Genomic DNA, 25411 nt, shown 5'->3' on the forward strand with positions numbered 1-25411 from the left:
AGAAATTAAAGTAATAAGGACTTACATGGTGGCGCAGTGGTTAAGAATCCGCCTGCCAATGCAGGGGACATGGGTTTGAACCCTGGTCCGGGAATATCCCACATGCTGCGGAGCAACTAAACCTGTGCGCCACAACTACTGAGCCTGCACGCCACATCTACTGAGACCACGTGCCACAACTACTGAAGCCCATGCACCTAGAGCCTGTGCTCCACAACGAGAGAAGCCACCACAATGAGAAGCCTGCACACAGCAAGGAAGAGTAGCCCGTGCTCGCCCCAACTAGAGAAAGCCCACACACAGCGACAAAGACCCTACACAGCCATAAATAAATAAGTTTATTTAAAAAGAAAGAAATTAAATAATGATTCTCAAGGTTCAAATTTTAATTCTAAGTACAGTAAAACTCCACTGACACAAATGGAGGGGAAGCCACATACAATAGTAACTAAAAAGGTTGTAAAAAAAAAATCTTTTTGCAGAATTGTCCTAATAAATGGATAGACAGTGGAGTCTTTCAGGTCCCTGACCATCTCGATGCTGAGATGGAAACTATCAATTCTCCACAGGAAAAATATTCATATACACAAGATTCTGAAATACCCTAGATCCCAAGGATAAAGAATACTATAATTAGCATATCAACTGCCTGTTCAAAAGCTTTCAAAGGGCTAGGAAAAAAATTGCTAGAGAAAGAACAGAAAAGCAGCCACAGCAAGGAACTGATCAGGGGCCTCTGCAAGGTATCTTCGACACAGCTGTGGGGAAGGAGGGTGCCTGGGGAGGCTGAGAGGCTGCTCCAGCGATGCTCTGCTACACCAATTTTAACACTGATTAGGCAGACTTATTTTGGACAAAGATGGCAATAAAAGCCGTAACTGAGGATTTTATCATTGTTTTTTGCTCTTTACAGCCACATCCATATTTTACAACAAAAACATCTAATGCTCAACTTCAGGGATTCTACTCATAAACATATTTTTAAGAAAATAAAGTATATATGTAAAAGAAGGAAACTTTCTATAACTGCCTTTTTCTTTTCTGATTTCTACAACAGAAACAATATCTCTGACGGCAGGAACTCTTTACCTAAGTCAGTCCTCTATCCTCATGCCCAAGAGTCTATGGAACACAAATCTGTACAATTCAAAGCACTCAAAAACACGATGGGGCTTCCCTGGTGGTGCAGTGGTTGAGAGTCCGCCTGCCAATGCAGGGGACACGGGTTTGTGCCCCGGTCCAGGAAGGTCCCACATGCTGCGGAGCGGCTAGGCCCGTGAGCCATGGCCGCTGAGCCTGCCCATCCGGAGCCTGTGCTCCGCAACGGGAGAGGCCACAACAGTGAGAGGCCCGCGTACCGCAAAAAAAACACAAAAAAACAAACAAACAAACAAACAAAAAAACACGATGAAAAACAAATTCAACGTGATAACTAGATGTGGAAGTTTCAACAATGAGGATACCCAAAGCTAGGGGGTTACAAACTGCAACTAATGGACAAATCCTTGTTTACAGGACCTCAAACTAAGAATGGTTTTTATATTTTTAGAGGTTCTAGAAAAAAGAAGATGAGACAGAGGCCTTATGTGACCCACAATGCTAAAATATTTATTATCTGATCCTTTAAAGAAAAAGTATGCTGACCCTTCCCTAAACAAAAATAAGAGAGAGCCAGTAAAACAGTAAACTCAGCTTAAGATATGCCAAGTTTGAGGTAAGAGCAAATCATCTGAGGTAAAACCATTAAAGACGAGTTGTACAGTCAAAACAAAACAAAAAAAAGGACAAACTGATCAAATTTAGGCACACATTTGGAAGTCAAACAGTTGAAAGTCAATGTATTGTAAGTTGAAAGTCAATGTATTGTAAGTAGATGAGATTACTAGGGAAGAGAACAGGAAGAAAACTGCTCTCCTTTTTTGTTCCTTAACATGGGTGACCCTCAAAAATTAGTTCTGGGTACCATTAGATGACACATTGCAAAAAAAGAAAGGAGAATTACACCTGTAGTGAAATAATCAGCTTAGCTGATCATCAATGATTTATACTCCCTTTCCTCAGTGTAAGTTGTTGGGAAGTGCCTGTCCAACCAGGGACATTTCCCAACCTACTGACATCAACACAGTCATGTGACCAATGTGATGTGAGCAGAAACTAGGCCTAGAGAGTACAGTCTCCCATGTGATTCTCTACACTCTGTCTTCATGCAGCTGCTTGCTGGATGCCAGTGCTCAAGGTGAGCTTGTTAGCCATGTGTTGAATATATCAGAGCTGGGTCCCTGTCAGCCTGGGTCCCTGAATGATTTCTTGAGTGTTAAACCATTGAGATTTTAAGATTTCCGCTGTAACAGCTGGCATTACTTCAAGCCAACACACAGAGAGAAACAGAGAAGAAGCTATTAGTGATAAGAAGAAAACTGAGACAACACAGTGTCAGAGATATTAAGGGGTAAGAGTATTTAAAAAAGGATGGTGTGGATAGCAGTGCCAAGTATTGAGATCAAGGTGAAATAGACTGGAAATAAATTCAGCGATAAGAAAGATACTGGTAACCACCTAAAGCACAATTATCAGTAGAGATGTTAACAAAGAAGACAGGTTTAAAGAGAAAGAAATAAAGACAGTCTACTACTATAATTCTACTATGTGTTTGATGAAACATTTGTCATATAAAACCCATCTCCATAAAAAGTTCTGTGGTCCAATGAGCCTGAGAACACTGCATAAACTGACATCGTACATCAGTATATTACATGTTTTGAAAATTCCTGCAATAAATACATTTGTCTTGTTTTAAACCAGCTTTCCCAGACTTAGTTGACCATGAAATCCTTTCTCATTCAATACCTACTAACATCCCTTTCACTTTGGGCAACACAAATAAAAGTTTGGTTTTAAAGCAAAATGGAAGCCAGAATTTGCACAGGCATAAGAGAAAAAAAAATGGCTTGTAAAAATGTGTGAAAGTGTCCTATCACTTAAAACCCCCTTCTAATAATAAATCACTTAGCTATTTTTAACTTACAAAAGAATTATAACTACATGAACATTCCATTAAATAAAAGAAAGTGGTACTCAATTACCATGGAAGGAAACAATTTTTATTCTGATTTCAATGAAAAATGGGCAAAAGAACACATATGATATTTAGACTTTTAAAAACTAACTTGAGAAACACTCTTACCTTCATCTTTATATTTTATTGTAACTTCATCATTACTCAGAAGTTTTCCTCTGAAGACTCTCTGCATCATTAGCACTAATTCATCATAAGTAATATCTTCATTATGAATGGGAATTCGTCGAATATCCTCTCCAAGTTGAGCTTTGATAATTAGCTTCCCACTCAGATCCAACTGCCCATTCATGGTGGACTCCAGGATGTTCTATATATACAACTCTAGAGAAAGACTGACAAAATGGTTTTGATGATTAAACAGCTATAAAACATATTTTAAAAGTTGAAAAGCAAAGCTACGATTAGAATCTAAGAAATTCTGGCCTTCAAAGGAGATCCACTGTTCCAGCGTTACCATATTCATGTTAAAATGGTCTGGAGGGACTTCCCTGTCGGCACAGTGGTTAAGAATCCACCTGCTAATGCAGGGGACACGGGTACAAGCCCTGGTCCTGGGAAGATCCCACATGCCGCGGAGCAATTAAGCCCATGCACCACAACTACTGAGCCTGCGCTCTAGAGCCAGCGCGCCACAACTACTGAGCCCGCGTGCCCAGAGCCCGTGCTCTGCAACGAGAAGCCACTGCAATGAGAAGCCCGCGTGCAGCAAAGACCCAATGCAGCCTAAAATAAATAAATTTATTTTAAAAAATGGTCTGGGGCTTCCCTGGTGGCGCAGTGGTTGAGAGTCCGCCTGCCGATGCAGGGGATGCGGGTTCGTGCCCCGGTCTGGGAGGATCCCACATGCCGCGGAGCGGCTGGGCCCTTGAGCCATGGCCACTGAGCCTACCCGTATGGAGCCTGTGCTCCGCAACGGGAGAGGCTACAACAGTGAGAGGCCCGCACATCACAAAAAAAAGAAAAAAAAATGGTCTGGAGGTGGCTTTATTATGAGCCTAAGAAAATAAGTTTTATTATTTTATATCTATTATTATTTTACCCATATATTTAACTGCTTATCTGATTTAGATTTCTTACTTAACATGTCTAGAACAAAGTCCTCATCTTCCCCTCAAAATCTGCTTCTCCTGTAGTCTTCTCCATCTCAGTTAATAACAATTCTCCTTCTAAGTTGTTCAAGATAAAAAAAAAATCTTGGTTTCTCTCTTTTCCTCACACCTTACATACACCAAATTGCCAACAAATCTAGCTGCCACAACCTTTAAAATATCTCTAGAATGCAGTCACTTTAGTACCTTCACCTCTATCAACTTAATCCAAGCCACGATCATCTATTGCCTGGATTATTGCAAAAGACTCCTAACTGGTCTGCCTGCCCTTTACCTTTGTCTGCTTTTAATCTATTCTCAACACATCAGAGTTATCCTGATAGTTAAATATAGTTAAATATCCTGTAGGTAAATAAAATCTAGTATCACTACTTCAAAATCTTCCAACAGATTCCCATCTCACTCTTGGTAAAAGCCAGAACTACAAGGTCATGACCTGACCTCTGGTCCCTGGCCAAGCGTTTAACCTCATTTCCCACCTCTCTCTCTGGCTACCCTGCTACACTCATACTTCACATTCTCCTTCTCAAGACTTGGCACTTGCTGTTTCCTTTATCTTGAGCCCTTTTCACACACCTCACATGATTCAGATCCCTGATCAAATGTTAATTTCTCAGAGGTTTTCCCTGGCCATCTAACTTAAAATGGTTTCACAGTCACTTTCTTATCCTGCTTCATTTTTCTGCAAAGCACTTATCACTACCAAATATTAAAAATGTATTCATTTTTTACTGTCTTTTCCACTAGAAAGTAGGGAAATAAATGGTTTTGTTCACTGTATTTCCGGAGCCTAGAACAGTGCCTAGCACACGGTTAATCATTCAATAGCCGTTAAATGAAGGGGAAAATAAATACTGGCTTCCAAACTCTATTAGCCTGTATATACTAACTGCTAGCCCTGAAGAGAAGAGCATGTGTGAACACTAAAATAGTCTCAAATTTTTCTCACTAAAATAAGAAAGACCTCACGAGTATCTTCTCCAATTTTTCTATTTTGGAAACTTGAGGACAAAGAACAAATCAGTGATACCCTCCTGAGCTTTCTAACAAGACTGTCCACTATTGTTTCTACATCTTCCATAACACACCCCTTCCCCAAACCTGAGTGCGTGTGATTAGACAGCACACTTGAAGAATAAGACAGTGTCAGAGAACTAACTTGCTATTGAATTTTCCCTTCTTGGGTTGTATTTTAATCTTATTTCAGGTTATTCAGTGCACTTCTCCTGTAATGACTCTGTAATCCTAAATTCAAAATAATGTCTGAGGTCTCTAGTAATTTATACCATTACCGTATAACAACAGAAAATACACTTATGCTTAATTAATGTATTAATATCTCTTCTTCTCAAGGCCTATCTCTTCTTTCCAAGACCAAGATGTCCTTGAACACATTATCTGTAACCACGGAGCATTTCCCTAGCATCAACTCCTTCCTCCTCCTGCCCCAAGCAAATGATCTCTCAGACTATTTAAAGTACCTTATAATCTCCTACTGGACACATTCTGGTTTCAACACCATGCTTTTCTACTAGCAGCTTTCTGTTTTCTCTTCTTAAATGTGTTATTTCATTAACATCATATTTAGTGCTCATAATTCTCTACATTTACTCCTTTGTGTGTGTGTGTGAAAGCACTCCACCTGGCCCCCAACACATCAATGCTTCAAATACTTAAGAAAGTTTTCATGAATCCTAATTCATTTCATGAATAGTACAAATAAATGCCCTAATATTCTTCATATAAATGCCCCATGTCCTTCCAATTAACTACTCCTTAAATGAATGTCTGTAGACCCCCTTGACATCCTCTGAACAAATTAATTTTATGAGTGAATCTTTAATGCCCCATCTTAAAATGGGGCAAAAAATATTGAATCTAACACTCTAAGGTCAGTTCAGAACAGAGTGGACTGTGTTCTACGATCTGGATGCTATGCTTGTCCTGACATAAAATAAGAATACAGTTAGCTTTTTATCTGCCAATTCTGACAAAAGACTTCTCATGAAGACTCTGATTAATTGAAACCTCCATAAAACCCCTTCACCTGTTAGCCAAACCAGCCCTCTTCATTTGGGAAATACTTAAATACCTACTATATGCCAAGCTCTGAAGTATCATTACTTCAACAAGATGGTAAAGATTCCACCTTGTTTGTCTTGCAGCCTGAGAATAATAAAGAACTTCAGCAAATCAATCTATGTAACCTTCTCTTACCTACAGGATGTGTAAACCATCAATAATGTAGTTAAGGACCAGGGCTTAGCTTCAGCAGGATGGTTCTACCTATTCTCAGCAGCATCTAAAATAGTGCCTGACATATAATATTTAAAAACTTGTTTTCGCTCCCTAAACAAAAGATGTATGACAAATAATAAAGTTCTGAAAGAGGGACTGAGAGAAGAAAGCTGTACGATCAGATCAGTTACTAAGTCAAACCTTCACACTGTACCTTCTTTACGTAGCTAGAAGTGACTCCCTTCAACAGACATATTCCTAATCAAGAGAAATTTCCAACATTAAATATAATTGATATAATCCTTTTGATCGTGAAGGAATTGTTGCTCAGTTACAATGGATCTGAAACTATGAGTCTCTTTCACTTTGCATCTGCCACGTTTGCCTGCAAATTCACTTACTGGTTGCACTGGACTGTAACCAGGACTGTAACCTACCTGTAGCCAGGAACCAGGCCTTCTTTCCTAAGGTTGTCCCCAGTTTGTGCAGTCATCTCCATAAGGCATGCACACAAGTTATCACAAAAATAAGAGTACCCTGGAAGGGAAAATCCCATCCCCACATTTGTTTACGTAACTGTAGAATCCAGGTCCTCTTTTTCTCTAACTTCAATCACAAGGTAGAGACTGCTGTGAACTACTAGTTCCTAGGGCTGCTGGTGAAATCCTTACAGCTTTTTCTTCTCCCCATCTCTCCTTCTTTCTTCTTGTCCTTGCCCCACTCCCTCTGAAGTCCAGAAATGACACAGCCACTAACTTATGAAATCTTCCAACAAGAACACTGTTCTCAGAACTGGAGAATAAAGTGACAGGCCCAAGGAAGCACATAAAAAGCCTGCCTCTTAAACCAGGATGTAGGTTCAGTGACCAAACCTCCAGTTCCACGAGCCCTGTAGTTAGGGCCCTGCTCAAATTCAGAGGGGCCTGCTTAGGTATCTCCAGAGGGTAGCAATTTCCTTTAAGAAATCCTAAGCAAAACCAAACCCTTGAGTAGTCTAAAGAATGCAAGGAGCCTCAAATCCTGCCTGACCAGAGGCAGTGTAGCAAGATGGTAAAGATATCCCCTACTAGCTGTGTGACCTTAGGCAAATACTTCGCCAAGCCTCACTTTCATCACATTCAAAATGGGAATATCTAAATTTGGAAGAATCCTTGTGATGATTAAATGAGACCATGCAGCTAAAATACTTAGCACAGTGCCTAGCAAAGTAAACTCTTAAAAGTTAGTTGTCATCACCACTATCAAAATGGGTTGGACCTCCAGACGGCGCTTGATTAAGGACTGACATAGCCAAGGAACAAGGTTTCTCCTAAGTGACCCCAATTAACTTATTCCCATAGGCGCCATTCTCCACCCTTCTCACCCTTCCAAGCCCCTCTGAGGGTTAGGCACTGGACCACCCCAGGCCTCCCAAAGTCCCTCTCCTCTCCCTCGGACAGTGCAACCCCTAGAAGTCAGGCGGAATCCGCGCAAGTGCCCTTGCTGACCCAAACACCCCTTAGAGCCCCTCAGAGGGCCCGCTTCGCTGCCACTGTGGCCAGCGGGGCCCCCCTCCCCTCCCCTCCCCGGACGTGGCCTCCCCTCCCCCACACGAGGCCCAGCCCGGCCTCCGTCCTCCCGACATCCAGCCCTCCCCACGACCCCTCCGACCCCACCCGTCCCGCGCCCGCCGGTTCGAACGAGGCCCTCCCAGCATTTTCCACGTCTCCCGGCCCGCCTTGCCCGAGAGATCAGCCGCGCCCCTGTCTCCAGCGGCCATACCGGTTTCCCGAGGCTCCCGCTGCCGCCCCTCCGCGGGTCTCTGCTGATCCGACCGGTGAGAGGCCGCCACCGCCGGGCTCTGGGGCGTTGGGGGAAGGCTGCTGTCACGGCCCACTCGGTTGCCCTCCGGGGCCGCTGCACCTCGCTGGCAGGCTCGCGCGGGCCCCGGCCAATCGCACGGACCCACCAAGCCTAGCGAGAGCTCGGGCCCAGTACGTGGCAGGTGGGGAAAGAAAAGGGGCGGGAACAAGAAGAAAATCTGTCCTTTCGCTCCGCCTTACAACGAGCAAATCAACCCAGCAGGCATGCGCAGCGCCGAGGGGAGGGGGACCGACAACGCCGCAGCCTGCAGGAGCCTGAATCTGTGCTTTCTCACTGGAAGACTGAGGGTAGGAAATGCGAGCTGGATGGATGCACGCATGCGCGAGGCGTGACAAGGCACTTCCGGTTTTCCGGAACGCTAGTATTTCCTGTCTCTCGCCTGTGGGCGGGGCATAATTTGCTGTTTTAGACTCTGAGAGCAGGTTTAAAGTGGGCGTTAGTCCAAGTTTGGCTGCTTCTTGTTTTGTGGCCATTGTAGTTCTCCTAGTCATATCTCCAGAAAACTAATCCTTTTCCCGCCTTCCTTCCACAAACTCATTCATTCATTATTGGTCGCCTACGCTTTGCCAAGAACTGTGCTGGGAATGGAAATGAATCAGTTTGTGAGCAAGGAGTTCCGAATAGCGTTTACGAGACGGGACAAACTTATGACTGTGTAAAAGATAAAGGCTGGGAAATTAAGGCTGATTAAGGATTCCAGAAGCCTTTTTGGAAATAAGATATTTGAGCGTACCCTAAATACTGTTCCCTTCTGTCTTATCTAAAGCATTTGTTTTGAATATGCCTGTTTATGTAAGAAGTGCGCTGGCTTTAGACCTGAAGCCTAAAATTTTGGGGGAAGGTGGGAATAGGTGATAAAATCTGGGCATGGGGGCAGGGCTGTTTTAAAAGTTGCAAGGAACTTTGCCTTCTAAGACGGAGACTAGGCAAAAATCAATTTGAACTTACTTGTTCCCCAGTTGTTCACCAGATAGGTAAAGTGAATTCGGGATGAGAAGTTATATTCTTTCAGTACTGTAAAGAGTATGACCTTTCTGCAGTTAAAAGTCTCTGAAAAATTCTGTTTGAGAGTGAAATATATGCGTTTAGAATGCTTTTGCCTCTGAAATTATTTTTTGAGCAATTGCTTGCAGAGTTTGGGGAACTGAAGACTGTAGAAAGAATGAAAAAAAAGTTCCAGATTTTCTCCAAAGACGGTTTTTCTTTGCTTTTTAGAACGGACTAATCCAGATTTGGGGAAATGAACTGCTGTCCAATAATAGTATTCTGATGTCTTTGAGATGGTTTGAGATTGGATTAAACCACACAAATATAGACAGAGGTAAAATATTCCTTTAAGAAGTGAATAATACTACTATCAATCTCCCTAAAGAGAGGTCAGAACCTGGGGCAGGGGATAAGGGGATGAACCTTAGCCTGGAATGAGGGGAAAACACTTCATCTCTCTAGGCTCCCAGGAAAGGGGCTTGCCATTGAGGAGAAATAAACTGATCCCTGCTACACTAGGGCCAGCTGGAAGCTGGCAAGAAAGGCACCCACAGGGTGGTCTTCCAGAGGGAGTAGGGCTTGTGGACTCTGAGAGCAGCTTAAGGTTCTTTGTTGTAATTGCCTCATGCTTCATCCTCAAGCAATTAGTGAAGTCTTGTTTAATGTTAAAACCTGTTCCTAGCTACAGCTGGGAAAATTGAGAGATGGGGTAGTGATGATTCCTCAGGTCAAAGCAGAAGCAGGAGCTGCCTGGGGCAAGAAGTGAGAAATGAGAGAGTAAAGTATCATTTGGAAGCCAGATCAGAGGCTCAAGTGACACGAAGACAAGATGCAACATTAAATAAACATACATTTCGAAATTTTCAATGAAGAACTTCGTAAAAGATTTTGCCTCGGACTTCGCTGGTGGTGCGGTGGTTAAGAATCCACCTGCCAGTGCAGGGGACACGGGTTCGAGCCCTGGTCCAGGAAGATCCCACATGCCACTGAGCAACTAAGCCCATACGCCACAACTACTGACCCTGCGTTCTAGAGCCTGTGAGCCACAACTACCGAAGCCCACGCGCTTAGAGCCCGTGCTCCACAACAAAAGAAGCCACAGCAATGAGAAGCCCGTGCACCGCAATGAAGAGTAGAAGAGTAGCCCCCACTCACCGCATCTAGAGAAAGCCCACAAGAAGCAACGAAGACCCAACGCAGCCAAAAAATAAATTAAAAAATTAATTTAAAAAGAAAAGATTTTGCCTCTTGCTGTCCAGCTGAATGTAGGCTTACAATATTGTGATTGGGCATGAAATCAAGGATATTTGAGTTTAGTAATATGTCATATGAGTGCAGGCCATTAGCATCTGAGTTTGTCAAATTGCCCCCTTTAGGTTATAAACACATTTATAACCAAAACCTTATCCTATGCATTCTCTTGTTTCAGCTGAATACTAAATTGTCCACTGAAACTTCAGTGACCTTTCCTGTTCCTGATCCTATATAACAATTACATTTTAAAAATTAATTTCAGAGCATAATGAACAGCTGAAACTCAACACCCAACCCAAAGATTAGAACATTACCCATAAATTATATCTCCCTTTGTGCTGCTCTCCCATGTGGCATTCAATGAATATCTGCTGAGTCAGTGAAGTAGTTACTGCTGTTTCTGTAATGTGCCACAGTCGCTGATGATACAGATCTCTGTACTTAGGCTCTCAATAAATGCAGGTGATAACCAGCCAGAGAGCAGTAGCCTGAATTGAGCTACTTACCACCCTTACCAAGAACACCATTTCTCCCACTGTATGTGTAGACATTGATTTTAGTTACTGCTGCCTTTCGTTAGGGAAACCAGAAAGTCTAAGTTATATAACTGCCACTTCCTAACCACTTTGGTAACATTTATTGGGATAAGCATCAATCAAACCACTGAGAAGATTGTTCTAGGAATTCTGTAAGTAAGCACACCTTTAAAGTGCTGCTGGTCAAAAAACACCTTACCCTCGTTCTTGTGTGTGTGGAGTTTAGAAAAGTACTGAACCAGAGTAAATTGAACTTCACGATCACCTGGCCCTCTGCTCTATGTCCAGGTGAACTTGTTTTGAAATGAACACCAAGAATCAGAAATGTGAAAGGTGGAAATATGTGAAGAAAGGAGAGCAGTGTAAGGAAAGACCTTTGGCTTTGCCTGTAGCAAGGGGAGAAATGAGAACTCTACATTTGAAGGTTACTGCCCAAGTTTCACAGACATCTGAAGAAGGGTTACAGTTGTATTGTGTGTGTATTTTGAGAGATGCAGTCAACTCATTTACCTACCACCTGCTCTTTCTCCCCGAAAGTCTGTGTGGCTAGCACTCTCCAAATAGAAGTGGAAAAATCCTAAGAATGAAAAAGGGAGATTCTCCGACTGATGGGAAGTGGGACAAAGATTAGGAGCCTTTTAAACAAATTGGATGAAACCTCTGTTTCATCATGTTCTCCTTTAGCAGGTAGTGTAAATCATTTTGAAAGTTTCAATCATCTCAGCTACTCTCAGGGGAACCAAAAAAATAACGTTAAGTTCCTCTTAGGGTGAGAATTTCATGAGAAGTTACGTCCCTCCCTGAGAGTCAGCTCTGTTGTAGCAGTCTGCTAAATAAGAGAACTCCAAACAGAAGGGGAAATTCATGAGGACCACATAGGGACCGGTTGGTCAGGTAAGCCTCCCCACGACTGGCCATAAAGATCTGTTTGTGTAAACAAAGGGAGCTGCTACCCCATGCAGAAATAATAAAGGAGAAAAGAATGATATTCTTACTGTGTACCCCTGAGTGAGTCATTCTCAGCACCATCTAAGCAAAATGTTTAGTCTGTCCTACCAGCTGCACATCCACTGAGAACCAAAAATGCCTTTGCCTTACCATCCACCTCTCGTTAGAGAAATTGCTCCTTGAAGGCAGTTCTTTCTAGATTTTATATCCCTAGAGTCTGGCTCCTCCTAGGTATTCAATATATATTTATTGAATGAAAGAATTAAAATTAAGTTCCACACCATTTTATAGAGCAGGCTTCCAGAAACAGAGAGCAGCCATCAGTGGTGAGTTCCTAGCTCCCTAGAAGTACGGGATTTCTTCTCTGAGTAGTCTTAAATTGTTCACTTTTCTTCATTTATGTCTCCTGAAGACAGTGCTGAGTTACTTCTGTTCACTCTGTCAGAGTTTACATTGAAAGACTAATGCCACAAGATATACAAGGAGATCTCACAACTTTTGATTGAGTAGCTTTTTTTAGCTCTTTTAAGAGATCTAGATGTCAGATTCTAGAAATCATGCCTGTCAAATTGAACTCTGGGTACTGGGAGCCTCTCACATCTACGATCTAACATTTATGTCAATGATCCTGCTTTTAGTCCCTCCATATAAATACATAATTAAACAGGACATTCTCAAAAAGTGATTTCAATGAAGAAAAACTTACTCATAATAAAAATGCAAAATAAAATCACAATGAGATGATGTTTCACATATTGGATAAAATTTTATAAGACTTTATAGAAAAGGGTATGGCAAAAGAGACATTCATACTTTGCTGTGGGGCATAAATTGAAATAAACTATTTAAAAGGTGGTATGGTAATAGTCATCAGCAACTAAAATACCCAACCCTATATGACACAGCAGTCCTACTTTTAGGGTACCAGTGAAATCCTTGCATGTGAGAACACAGATACCCATCAATGTGTTATTTTCAAGTAAAAGACTATAGAGCAGTTAAAAGAAATGTGCACACATGCACACACACAGTTCAATCTCAAAAACATTTTATCAAGTGATAAAAGCAAGTTTCAGAAAGTTATGTTACAATGCAGAAAAATGTTAACGTAGTAGCCTGAGAACACTGTTCTTAGAAAGACCTGCTTGCAAGGTGGGAATTTGGAGCATTCCCACTATTCTTTGGCAAGAATGGTGCATTGTGCCTAAACTGTACGAACAACGTGGTTTATGCTGGACACCTGCTTGCTTTCTGGGAGTCTGGAATTTTCGTACATGCCAGGCAGAGCGCACCTCTGTGACGTGTCCTGAGTAAAACCTGGGCACTGAGTCGCCAATGATTTTCCCTGGTATACAGCATCTCATTGCTGGAGGAATTAAGCACATCCTGCGTGACCACACTGAAAGAGAACTTTCGGAAGCTCGTGCCTGGTTTCCTCTAGACTTCAACCCATGCAAATTCTTCCTTTGCTAATTTTGCTTCACATTGTTTTCCTGCTATATATCATAGCCATGAATATGACTTCATGCTGAACTTTATGAGTGCTCGTAGTGAATCATTGAACCTGGGGGTGTTCCTGGGGACCACCAAATCTGTTCCCTATACCAGTTATGTAAAAAAGAGAAAAAAAAAGCACACACACAAGACTATGAATTTCTTTGGGTATACAATTTTTTGTATATCTATTTCTTAAAATTTGGAAGGATACACAGCAAACTTATTACAGTGGTTAACTCTGGCGAGAAGGGGAAGGAAAAGGAGATGAAGGGGCTGGGACTTTGACTCTATCTGGCATGCTCTAATTTATTTCCTTTTTTTTAAGGAATATATTCATGTAATATGTAGGTGAAAAAAATACTTAAAGTTGATTTAAAAGTAATTTCAGCCTGCATTTAGAGTCACAAAATCTTAGAGCTCGTACAGAATTTAGAATTTACCTAGTCCTGCCCATTACAAAGGTAGAGCCTACGCTTATGCCCAGAGAGGCAAATGTCTTGCTTCAAGTCACATAACTTGTAGCTGGGACCACAACTCCCAGTCCAGAATGCTGCCCTAGTCTGCTATTACTTGGTAAGTACTATGGCAGAATAATCAATCTTCTTTTTTTGTTATTGCAAAGGTCCAGAAGGTCTCAATTGTTATATCATGATTTCATAATACCTTATATCAAAGTTCAGCAAATTATCAGTGTCATACTTCCACGTGTAACAAAACTCTACTGGAAGAAGATAAGAATTGGACTATAGTTCCCTGGAAAATATAACTTTTAAGAGATAACAGCATTAGATCATACCACTCTGCTTTGCATTTATTTTTTTGTTCCTCTTCTTTGTTAAAATAGAGGGCTAACAACATATCAAGCAACGGGATTTTTCAGAAACATGGTCAGTAGCTTGAAAAAAGGATTTATGACCTATTTCTACTTTTTGAAACAATTCAAAAATCAGGACTTTAAATACTAACTCCCCTATATTGCTATTGAGAGTATAAAATGGCAAAACTACTTTGGAAAACTGTTTGGCAGTTTCCTATATAGTTAAATATACACTTACTCTATGACTCAGCAATTACACTCTACTAGACATTTCAAGAGAAAACATATCCACACAAAGACTTGTAGAAGAACGGTTACATCAGGTTTTTTTTGCAGTATGCGGGGTTCTCACGGCTGTGGCCTCTCCCGTTGCGGAGCACAGGCCCCAGACGCGCAGGCCCAGTGGCCACAGGCCCACGGGCCCAGCTGCTCCACGGCATGAGGGATTCTCCCGGACCTGAGCACGAACCCGCATCCCCTGCATCGGCAGGCGGACTCTCAACCACTGCGCCACCAGGGAAGCCCCGGTTATATCAGTTTTATTCATGGTTTTCAAAACCTGGAAATGACCAAATGTCCCTCAACTAGTGAATACATAAACAAAACATGATCTATCCAAACAACTGAATTCTACTCAGCAATGAAAAGCAAACCACTGATACAAACAACATAGACGAATCCCAAAAACACTATGCTGGATGAAAGAAGCCAGACTCGAAAGACGATATGGTCCCATTCACATGGCAATCTAGAACAGGCAAAACTAATACATGGTGGTAGAAAGCAGACCAGTGGTTGCCTGGAGCTGGGACAGGTGAAGGGTTTAACTGGGACAGGGCACATTACAGGGTGAAGGATGTGTTCTTAATCTTGTTTAGGATGTTTTCACAGGTGTACACATTTGTTAAAACTCATCTAATTATACACTTAAAATGGGTGCATTTTGTTGCATATAAATTATATGGTAATGAAGTTAGTTTTAAAAGTAAAAAAAAAGAAGGAAACAAAACAAAATTGACTCCAATAACCAAAATTAAGGAAAATCACTCCAATATTTAAAAAAAAAAAAAGTCTTCAGTGACCCACTTATGAGACTGAAGATTCCTATGCTGCATTGAGTCTCTTTGTATATACATAGCATTGTATAACTTTGAGGTAACATTGAGCATTACACATGACTGTTTACACTGAGCGGACTAGCAGGTATGGTTGTGAACATAAGCGTTTCCAAATGTGATTGCTTTTTTGTTCATTCAAAATAGTTTGCTCTCTCATTTGGTAATATAGTCAGGTGGACATTTTCACAAAAATTTATCAATACCAATTTCAAGTAGTGTTGGAAGAATTGTGTTTTTCCCAAGAAGTGTGTGTTTGTTGTTTAATTGTTAAGAGGTATGTGACTTGTGTGATCATATTTCCCTATTTATGTCGGGTGTTAGGAAGCTTATGGTCAAATCTGTGGCCCACTCCTAGCAAAAATGCAAGCTATGACATGTTCCTTGGGTACTAATAACATACCTCTCTTCTTACTTTCTGCTCCTATGATTATTTTCTCTTCCTCCTGATTTCCTTACTTAGTTTTTCAGCAACTTTTACATTTTTTTCAAATACACATTTTAATAGGTTACCTATATGTAAATGAAGTAATACAGATGATGCATATGTAACATTTGAATCTCTCTGAGGTTTTTGTGTGTGTTAACAAATAATTGCTAATCTTCTCCAAGATTTACTGTTTTATTTTTAAGAAAAGGTGGATGGACACAAAGAGACAGAAAGCATGTTTAAGAGGAAAAAATAACTCTGTCATGGAACCCCACCCAACTGCTGTACGATATAATATAGGGTGAGAGATGGCAAGTGTCTGTCATATGTGATTCCGTTGGCCTCGGTTGGCATATTTATGCCCCTGTTCTTCATTTTAGAAGATTTTACATAATCCCTAAGATATTCCTTAACACAAAACAAAAAATACTCTGCCTGTATGAAGACATTTAAACTCAAGAAATGCTAAATGCTCCATAAATCTTTTGGATATTTTGAATCAAATGCAGAGTGAACATTTCATTATATTAAAAAGAAAGGAAAACAGGGACTTCCCTGGTAGCACAGTGGTTAAGAATCTGCCTGCCAATGCAGGGGACACAGGTTTGATCCCTGGTCCAGGAAGATCCCACATGCCACGGAGCAACTAAGCCTGTGCACCACAACTACTAAGCCTGCTCTCTAGAGCCCACGTGCCGCAACTACTGAGCCCATGTGCCACAACTACTGAAGCCCACACACCTAGAGCCAGTGTTCCACAACAAAAGAAGCCACCGCAATGAGAAGCCCACTCACCGCAACTAGAGAAAGCCGGCGCGCAGCAACAAAGACCCGACACAACCAAAATTAAATAAATAAACAAATAAATAAATATTTTTTAAAAAAGGAAAACAATAAACTGAGGAAAAATATTGTCACTAAATGTAATAGTTAATGGGCTAATAACCATAATAGAAAAGAATTCATACAAATTTATGAGGAAAAAAAACAGTTCAATTGATGGACAATGCATATAAATAATTAAAAAAATAAAATACCAAAGTAAAGTATACAAAAACCTGCTTATGGTAACTCCAAATGTTGGTGACACTATAAATTAATGTAATGTTGTCAAGACAATATAGTAATATATACAAGGAACCTAAACAAATGTTCATACTTTTGACATGCTTAACATCATCCTGAGAATTTATCTGCAGGAAATAATTTAAAAGAAAGGAAAAAAACTATATGTACCAGTTTATTAATCATATGTCACTACAATATTAAAAATTGAAATGATCTAGACATCCAATAACAGAACAACTTAGTAACTTATGATATATTATGCAATCAATTATAATAAGAACTGGGAAATTGTAACTAAAAATCAGAATAAAATTTCATTTACTGTAATTAATTATTTAAATTCTTATGTATTCAAACAAAGAGTATAAGGGAACATGGAAAAACAGACATTATTGATAGGTCAGGGAATTACGGGTTTTTCTTTTTTGAAAAAGATAATTTATAAATATCTTCTAAAATTGCCATAACACGGCTAGTACAATGTTTTAAAAATGTGACCAGGAAGCCTTTTCCTCTCTTAGTAACTGGCCCCTCCCCCTACAGCCCCATGTTTCCCACCCCACCCCTGGGGATGGAACCAATCCTGGTGGCTCTGTCTTGCACCTCATCTAAGGAGCCAGGTACTGAAGATCCCAGGGTAACATTAAAGAGGTTCCACAGGGCTAGAGAGCTCCAGTGGTTGACAGGCTGGTATGATCCAGTCGGCACTTTTAGCCCAGGTTTCCCAAGCATTGGCAAAGAATGCCAAGCTCTTCTGAATGAGGCAATGACAAACTGATAGCAATGAGCTTGAGAATGATCTCCCTTTGTTGGTAACATAAAAAAAGAGGCAACATGAACTTCAAAATGGAAAGGGTAAGAGAAAAAGCAATCCAGACTCTGACAATTAAGCTCTGAACTGTTAAGACCCAGGAAAGGAAACCCAAAGGTTAGGATGGTTGTTCCCTGAAGAAACGACATGTTCTACCACAACCGAAAAGGATATAGGGGTACTGTTATCACACACAATATATCAGAAACAGGAAACGCTGGCCCCATGTAATATCATGAAAACCAGTTCTGCAGTACTCTGAGTCTTCCTTTCCTGAAATTTTCTAAGTAAAATCACGCTTCAGCTCCTAGAGTCCCTGCCCTTGCTCCTCAACTTCAAAGGCACCAAAAAATTTCTTGCTTTCCTTACCCACCCCATTCAAACCCTGCTCAGACAAGGATCTAACAGGCTTATTCAGAGGCAGGGAACTGATTGATAAGCCTGCAAGCAGTTGTTGTCCCATGAGGCACTTGTATTTTGTCAGGAGATATAGTGGAAACGCCTCCACGTTTTGCTGCCAGCATCCCATCCTTGGTGTAACTGTCCCCTCTCCACTCCAGGATATCCTATCAAACAGGTCATCCCCTATCCCTCCACTTCACAGTGAGTATGTGACTCAGGCTGGATCAATATTCCCTGGACACAGTGCCTGTGGGCACATGACTCATCAAGGTGTACCAGTTCTTTGGTCCTTTCTTCTCGCTGCCCCTGCTTTGCTCTGTATCAGAAGGGACTGAGCCCCACAGGTTCCTGGCTCAACTGGCTTCTGGCTGGCTGCGGCCCATGGGAGACACTGATGGGAAGTTGCAGGGCAGGAGGAAGGGGATGCCAGCGGCCAGTGTCCGACCATGAAAACCCAATATGAGGATGAAGCCAAACACAGAAGGACAAAGAGCCAGGAAACAGGGAGAGAAAAAGAGAACTGACATATTCTTTGAACTCATTTCATTTGAACTCTAGACCTAAAGTTAGTGTTATCATATATTTTGTGTCCCAAACAAGGACACTCGAGAGTAAAAGGGGCTGTTGGTAATACTTGAATCAGGACAACAGGCACAAATTGGGACCGGCTCAGGCAAACCAGAACGTGTTCACCCTACCTAAAACCAACTCATCCCTTGCACTTTACAATGAATTGAACCATTAAACTCTCTTTGACTCTTAACCTAATCTGACTTGGATCTCTATCACTAAACTAAAAGATTCCAGACCAGTGCATGAGGTAAAGGCTTAAATCAAGAGAATTATTTCCAAGAGGTGGGATTTCAGGGTTGGCAGGGGAATAGCAATGTCCACCTGACTTAGCTTCCACAGTATGTATGTGGAGCTTGTACATTTATGGTAGAGCCATTCCAGGAACATTATGTGAAATTTTGGTTGCTATACCCCCCAAAGTGCTGAAAAAAGTACAAAGAAAACTAAAACCACGAAGGGAACACAAATATTTCACCCTCAGGCTAAATGTGTCTCTTTGGTGATTTTTTTTTCACATTTAAAGTGGCCTTTACTTAAGGTTTATTTTAATCTGAATATAAATTCCAGGACATAAAGTAAGTCAACCACATCTTGTAATTGTCCCAAAGTCAAGCCCCTATCTAGGGATGGCACTATAACACCACTAAAAACACTAACCTCTGAGAATTGCTTTACTTCTATATTCTCTTCCTTTTACTTTTTTCCATTATCCTGTAAGGTCTCAATTATACTATAGATGAAATATGCTCTTGGCTCGCCTAGAAATCTAACAGTCATTTACAACCATTTCTATATAAAAAACACATGTTCTTTAGAGCGTGGTAAGAAGAGTATGCCACAGCTCACATGACATTTGTTAGTCCCTTAGTTCAGTGCACTCACAGCAGCTGCCTAGTTTAGGACAAAACAGAACACAGCAATTCAAAGACTATCTCCTAAGTCCAGTGGGAGTGCTCCCCAAACCAGTGGAGGTCATTTTTTATTTAGGAAGCCATTAATAATTTAAGTGTTTGAAACTCCATGAGCGGCTTGATCTTTTAAAAGCCATAAGGGGTGATTGCGACTAACTTTTCATTTTTTGAGCCTCACTGTCATTTCATCAATAAAAGGGTAAATATAGCAAGAACCGGAAGGAAATATTCAGAGGCTTTAGCAACGAGCTAATTCTTCTAGTCTCACTTCCCATTTCTCATGGGGTCAATTCCTCTGGTCATAAAATATGCTTTTTTAACAGAAAAAAAAAATACACTTTCCAGAGGTTAAATTGGTGCAAAATTCTTAATTGGAAATAAGAGTATAAGCACATACAAATTTAAAATATTCACAGATTAAAAGTATGATACAGGGGCTTCCCTGGTGGCGCAGTCGTTGAGAGTCCGCCTGCCGATGCAGGGGACACGGGTTCGTGCCCCAGTCCGGGAAGATCCCACATGCCACGCAGCGGCTGGGCCCGTGAGCCATGGCTGCTGAGCCTGTGCATCCGGAGCCTGTGCTCCGCAACGGGAGAGGCCACAACAGTGAGAGGCCCGCGTACTGCAAAAAAAAAAAAAAAAGTATGATACATACAAGCTACTCCCTTCAGTGTTCACCAAGAGTCATTTTGTTCTGGAGGGTAAATTTTTCTCCTCATGTCCTTTTTAGTAAACAGTAAAAGAATTTTTTAGGTTCTATATTTTTATCAAACTTTGTCACGTAGACTTTATGACGTATGGAGCAATGATTATCTTGAAAGCTGAGTGGCATTCTTCACTTCATTGGAGTAAGAATCTATTGAATAACAGAAAAACTACCAAATTCACTATCCCTGATGATAATAAACAACAGGTTTTACCTGATTCTTAACCTTAAGCAAAATATACTGAGGGAGACTTTGAGAAGACTGGGTAATAAAGGAAGGAAATAGAAAAAGTGAAACACATGAGTTGAATAAAAAGAGGACCACAAAAGGTAACAGTTTTCCTGTCTAGATGCTTGGGTTTTCTTGGTCACTTTCAGACGATGCCATTTCCTTGGTAAGTATGGATGGCTCCAGCAGCCAAAAGTGTTCATTTAGGGCTAGTAATGACCTGAGCATGTTATACATCCTTACATACAGCCTCAGTGGGGTCACTGATGGCAGCACTTTCACCCTCCCAGCAGTTAACGACAATGATTTCAACACTTCGGAAGCTTTACTCTGGAAGATTTTTGTTCTGACAGTGTGGAGGATAAAAATTTGCAATCCCTGGCAGGCAGAATAAAAGTTTAATATTAGATAAGTCTTGAGATACAGAATAAGGGAAGAAATTGTATTTCACCCTGCCACCCAACCTTCTTCATGTACAGGAACCTGAGTTTACCAGTCAGCAGCTGCTGTGTACTTTTTTGTCTAAGAGGGTTAGGGCAATATTCTTCTCATATCTGAAGTGCTATACGTAAGTAGTAGAGTTAAGAGACCTGAATTCAGGTCCCCATTTGCCACATGTTGGCTGTGCAACTGGGAGGCTTTTTTTCCTCCTGACATCAACCAATTCTGACACCAACTGGGTGTCCTACAATTTAATTCAATTCTGACACTAACTACTCAGAGTTCGTGTCAGACCCTACAGGTGAAGGGCTCAGTCCCACAAGACTGCCCTCACTAGTGGTGCCAGTAACAAGTATTAGGAGTATTAGGTCCCCGGGCTATCCACACTTCTGTCCAACGTGCCTATTGCCTCCCCACTTCAGGTTTGATAATTTGCTGAAAAGACTCACAGAACTCACTCAGGAAAGAGTTTTACTTACTATTACTTGTTTATTATAAAGGGTACAACTCAGGAACAGCCAAACAGAAGAGATTACAGTGCAAGAGCATGGAGCTTCCATGCCCTCTCTGAGTGTGTTACCCTCCCAGCACTTTAATCTGTTCACCAACATGCAAGCTCTCCAAACCCCTTCTTTTAGGGGTTTTTATAAAGGTTTCATTACATAGTTGTGATTGATTAAATCATTAGCTGTTGGCAAATGACTCAATATCCAACCCCTCTCCCACTCCTGGAGATTGTGGAGTGGGCTAGAAGTTCCAAGCTTCTAATCAAGCCTTGGTCTTTCTGGTGACCGACCAGCCTCCATACTGAAGCAATCTGGGGGCCTCAGCGACTGGTCATCTTATCAGCATGCAAAAAACACTCATCACTCCGGGGAGTCCAAGGATCAAAGGAACTGTGTGCCAGGAACTGAGGACAAAGACCAAATATTAATTTTTTAGTATACCACAGTAACTTTGCTCTTTTTCTGATGTCTATGATCTTTGATTTCCTAATGGGGCAGATTGACTATGGGTTACCTAATTCTTCTTACAGTTCCAACATTCTATGATTCTACATTTTTGGAGTTTTGGTAAAATAACTAGAAGTTTGGTATATTTAAGGACAAAAAAAATTTTTAAGCACTTCTACTCATTGCTTTTCTGTATGTTACATATGAAGACCAGATGTGCACAAGTAATTAACCCACAAAAGACTGAACACTATTTTCTATACATTTTTTAAATGCATAGAACCACTTATTGCAGTCCTATTAATGCCAGACACTTGCTTTTCCTTCAATATTCATCATTTAATCCTTCTCATTTAGTCCTAACTTCAACCCTATAATATAAGATTCATTACCCCATGTTACAGATAAGGAAACTATAGCTCAGACAAATTAAGTAAGTTGCCTAAAATTATCCAACCAGTAATCAGAGTCTGGAATTAAAATGTATGTTTGGCTCCAAAACTCCTCTATCCAATACACTACTCTGTCTCTTGCTTGTAACTGTAATAGAAAGATCATGTAAAGTGTATTACAGCATCTAAAAAACCCTGATAATTCCTCATTAATATCCTTTGTGGAAAAACAGATTAAATAATATCTGCTGTTGAGTTGAGAATATTGTGCCAATCTTCATTTCTTGATTTTGACACTGTTATACAAATCTTATTGGGAAAAGCTGGTCAAAGAGTACATGGGAACTCTGTACTATCTTTGCAACTTCTTGTGTAAGACTATTTCAAAATGAAAAAGTTATTTTAAAAAAAATCCATGGATGTCTCCCAGATTGGCATCTATTAGGCTCCAAGCCTTAAAAGGATTATTTCTAGAATCATATCCTATGAATACCGTTACAGACTTCTGGTTCTACGGTTCGATAACTCTGCGAGTTTGACTAATAAAATCAATACATATTGGCAAGGGATAGACTAGTTCTTTGGCCAAAAGCAGGAAGATTAACTTGATTGGGGTATCTACTCCCCTGAAGAAGGCCTTGACGACATAAGAAAGTTTTCAATGGGACATGGGTTTCAGGAGGACAAAAGTGGCTACTGGCCATCCTGATTGTTCAAGGGAGAGAAATTTGTTTTGGAGACATGAAAAATCTGGTCCCTAGAGAAGCATTCTCTTTGTGGAGTACACTAATTCACCTGGATTTTCCAAACTTTAAACTCTAAGGTAAAGATAAGACTGTATAGAATTTCTGGTTGTACAATAATTAGGAAAAAACCTAGACCACGGAGAATCCATAAAGCTACCATCCTGAGGGACTCTGTCTGAATGGACTCCCAATATTTCCGTGCTCCCTAAAATCCCAAAGATGTTATCTGAAAAGACAAAACCTATGGGTCAAACTAATTCTCACTAGCACAAAGATCAAACTATACCTTTTAAGTAGTATCTGTAGCACTTAGTAAATGTTTATTAGAATTATAGATTATTCTAAAACTCGAAGGAGCCTTCCAGGTGAACTAAGCTAGTTGTTCCTATTCTTTAGTATACATAACAATCACCTGAAGATTCCTAGCTCTTAGCCCACAGGCTCTGACTGAGTTGGTAAGGGGTGAGGCCCAGGAATCAGCATTTTAACACATTATGTAAATTCTGATGTAGGCAATATTCAAGCTCACTTTGTAAAGCACTGTGTTAATGTTAACAGCCCCCCTTCATTTTATATTTTACACGCCTCACTCAGAAAGGATGTGTGACTTTCCTAAAATCATATGAATAATTAATTGTAGAGCTGGAAGACAGCTTAAATCTCCTGCCTTTTAGTCCAGCACTCCTGCCACATGGCCACCTTCAATTTTGCCACAAAGTATTAACATTTTGTAACAAGCCTCTATTTTGTAATATGCCTCTCCTGTGCATGCAGGAGAGAATATCCTTGCCTAGACCTTCTTTTAGATACTTTTCTAAATTACTGGTCATTCTAGGTGACAAATCCATGACTCAGCTGGCAATCCCAGACTAAGCTTACACTACTTATTGCCCTTCTGGGGAGTTTCCATTGGGTGTTGCAAACAGTAAAGGTCTGCCTTATATCCATTCAAATTTGGTGGCAGGCAGACATCTATTGTTTAATGGAGTTATTCTCAAAAAGCACTGGAGAGGGCTGCCTGAGATAGAGGGTGAGATCCTACACACATTAAACCTGGTGGTAGCAATTCAGATAGTCAAGCAGCTCCCCACACTGCACTCTACAGGCTCTCCATCATTGTGGTCAAGCCAAAATGACTTAATGCCCTCCCCAATGATTTCCGTTTTGTATCAGACTTCCCTCCTCAATGATACTTGACCAGAGCCAGAAACAACCAACACTGAGACAATCATCAAATGCTATGGTTTTTTCACAAAATATTAGAGAAGTATAGCCCATCCCAGTATCAAACTAGATGTTATCTACTGTGAAAGATACACACAAGTATGTTTCTTACACTAGAGAACTGATAATCTAGTTGAGGAGATGAGACTTGTACCCATAAAAAGTTAATTTTTGAGTACAAGGAAAAAAGGGACAAATGAACTTACAAAACTACAATAATGCTATTGTATTTGATAACAAATTTATTTATTTAATTCATAGTTGAATTAATAAATCTAGAATTAAAACCCATCATTTTAGGGACTTCCCTGGCAGTCCAGTGGTTAAGGCTGTGGTTCCAGTGCAGGGGGTGAGGGTTCGATCCCTGGTCTGGGAACAAGATCTCACATTCCACATAGTAAGCCCAATAAGTAAATAAATAAATACCTTCATTTTAAGGGATTAAAGGCTATAAGTGAATAATCTATGTGGATTGTACCAATGTCACTTTCCTGGGTTTTATTTATTTATTTTTGTAGGAAAATGTCTTTCTTTTATTTTTATTTATTTACTTTTTTTGCTGTTATAATTTTTTAATAGATCTATTATAGTTATATAAGGTGTTATCACTGGAAGAGCTGGGTGAAGTCTACATAGGAACTCTCTGTACTTTTTTGTTTTCTTTTTTGCGGTACGCGGGCCCTCTCACTGTTGTGGCCTCTCCCGTTGCGGAGCAACAGGCTCCGGACGCACAGGCTCAGCGGCCATGGCTCACGGGCCCAGCCGCTCCGCGGCATGTGGGATCTTCCCGGACCGGGGCACGAACCCACGTCCCCTGCATCGGCAGGCGGACTCTCAACCAGTGCGCCACCAGGGAAGCCCTCTGTACTATTTTTATAACTTCTTATGAGTTCAAAATTATTTCAAAAAATATTCTTATGGGTGATATAAGAGTGGGAAGAACCAAAAAAAAAAAATTCTGACCTTTCTCAGCCTTTTATCCACAACATAAAATCTCATTAACTTTATAGAATTTCAATGAAAAAAAGATTATTGCCGAGAATTAAATGCCAAGCTAATCTAAGGTTCATGTGCCATGTTAC

At 40.7% G+C, this 25411-nt stretch overlaps 2 protein-coding genes across 9 annotated transcripts in view; both read right to left on the minus strand.

Moving 5' to 3' along the window:
* TFG (trafficking from ER to golgi regulator) overlaps positions 1-8568 on the minus strand; it is a 43384-nt gene extending 34816 nt beyond the window's left edge. For 2 of the 8 annotated variants that reach the window (XM_033855894.2, XM_073804332.1), the window contains exons 1-2: positions 8188-8568; positions 3185-3411 (exon numbers count right to left, since the gene is read on the minus strand). In XM_033855894.2, coding sequence (XP_033711785.1) covers positions 3185-3368 — 184 coding nt within the window. In that variant the 5' untranslated portion in view covers positions 3369-3411; positions 8188-8568. The remainder of the gene's footprint in view (positions 1-3184; positions 3412-8187) is intronic. The other 6 variants (XM_019922851.3, XM_019922849.3, XM_019922850.3 and 3 more) reach the window with 4 other exon arrangements.
* Positions 8569-20270: 11702 nt separating this feature from the next.
* Positions 20271-25411, minus strand: part of ADGRG7 (adhesion G protein-coupled receptor G7) — a 90321-nt gene continuing 85180 nt past the window's right edge. Inside the window, 1 exon segment of the mRNA XM_019923208.3 lies at positions 20271-20951. Within this exon segment, the coding sequence (XP_019778767.2) occupies positions 20691-20951 (261 nt within the window). The 3' untranslated portion in view covers positions 20271-20690.

The sequence above is a fragment of the Tursiops truncatus genome, chromosome 4 (assembly GCF_011762595.2).
Source record: "Tursiops truncatus isolate mTurTru1 chromosome 4, mTurTru1.mat.Y, whole genome shotgun sequence".
Lineage (NCBI taxonomy): Eukaryota > Metazoa > Chordata > Mammalia > Artiodactyla > Delphinidae > Tursiops > Tursiops truncatus.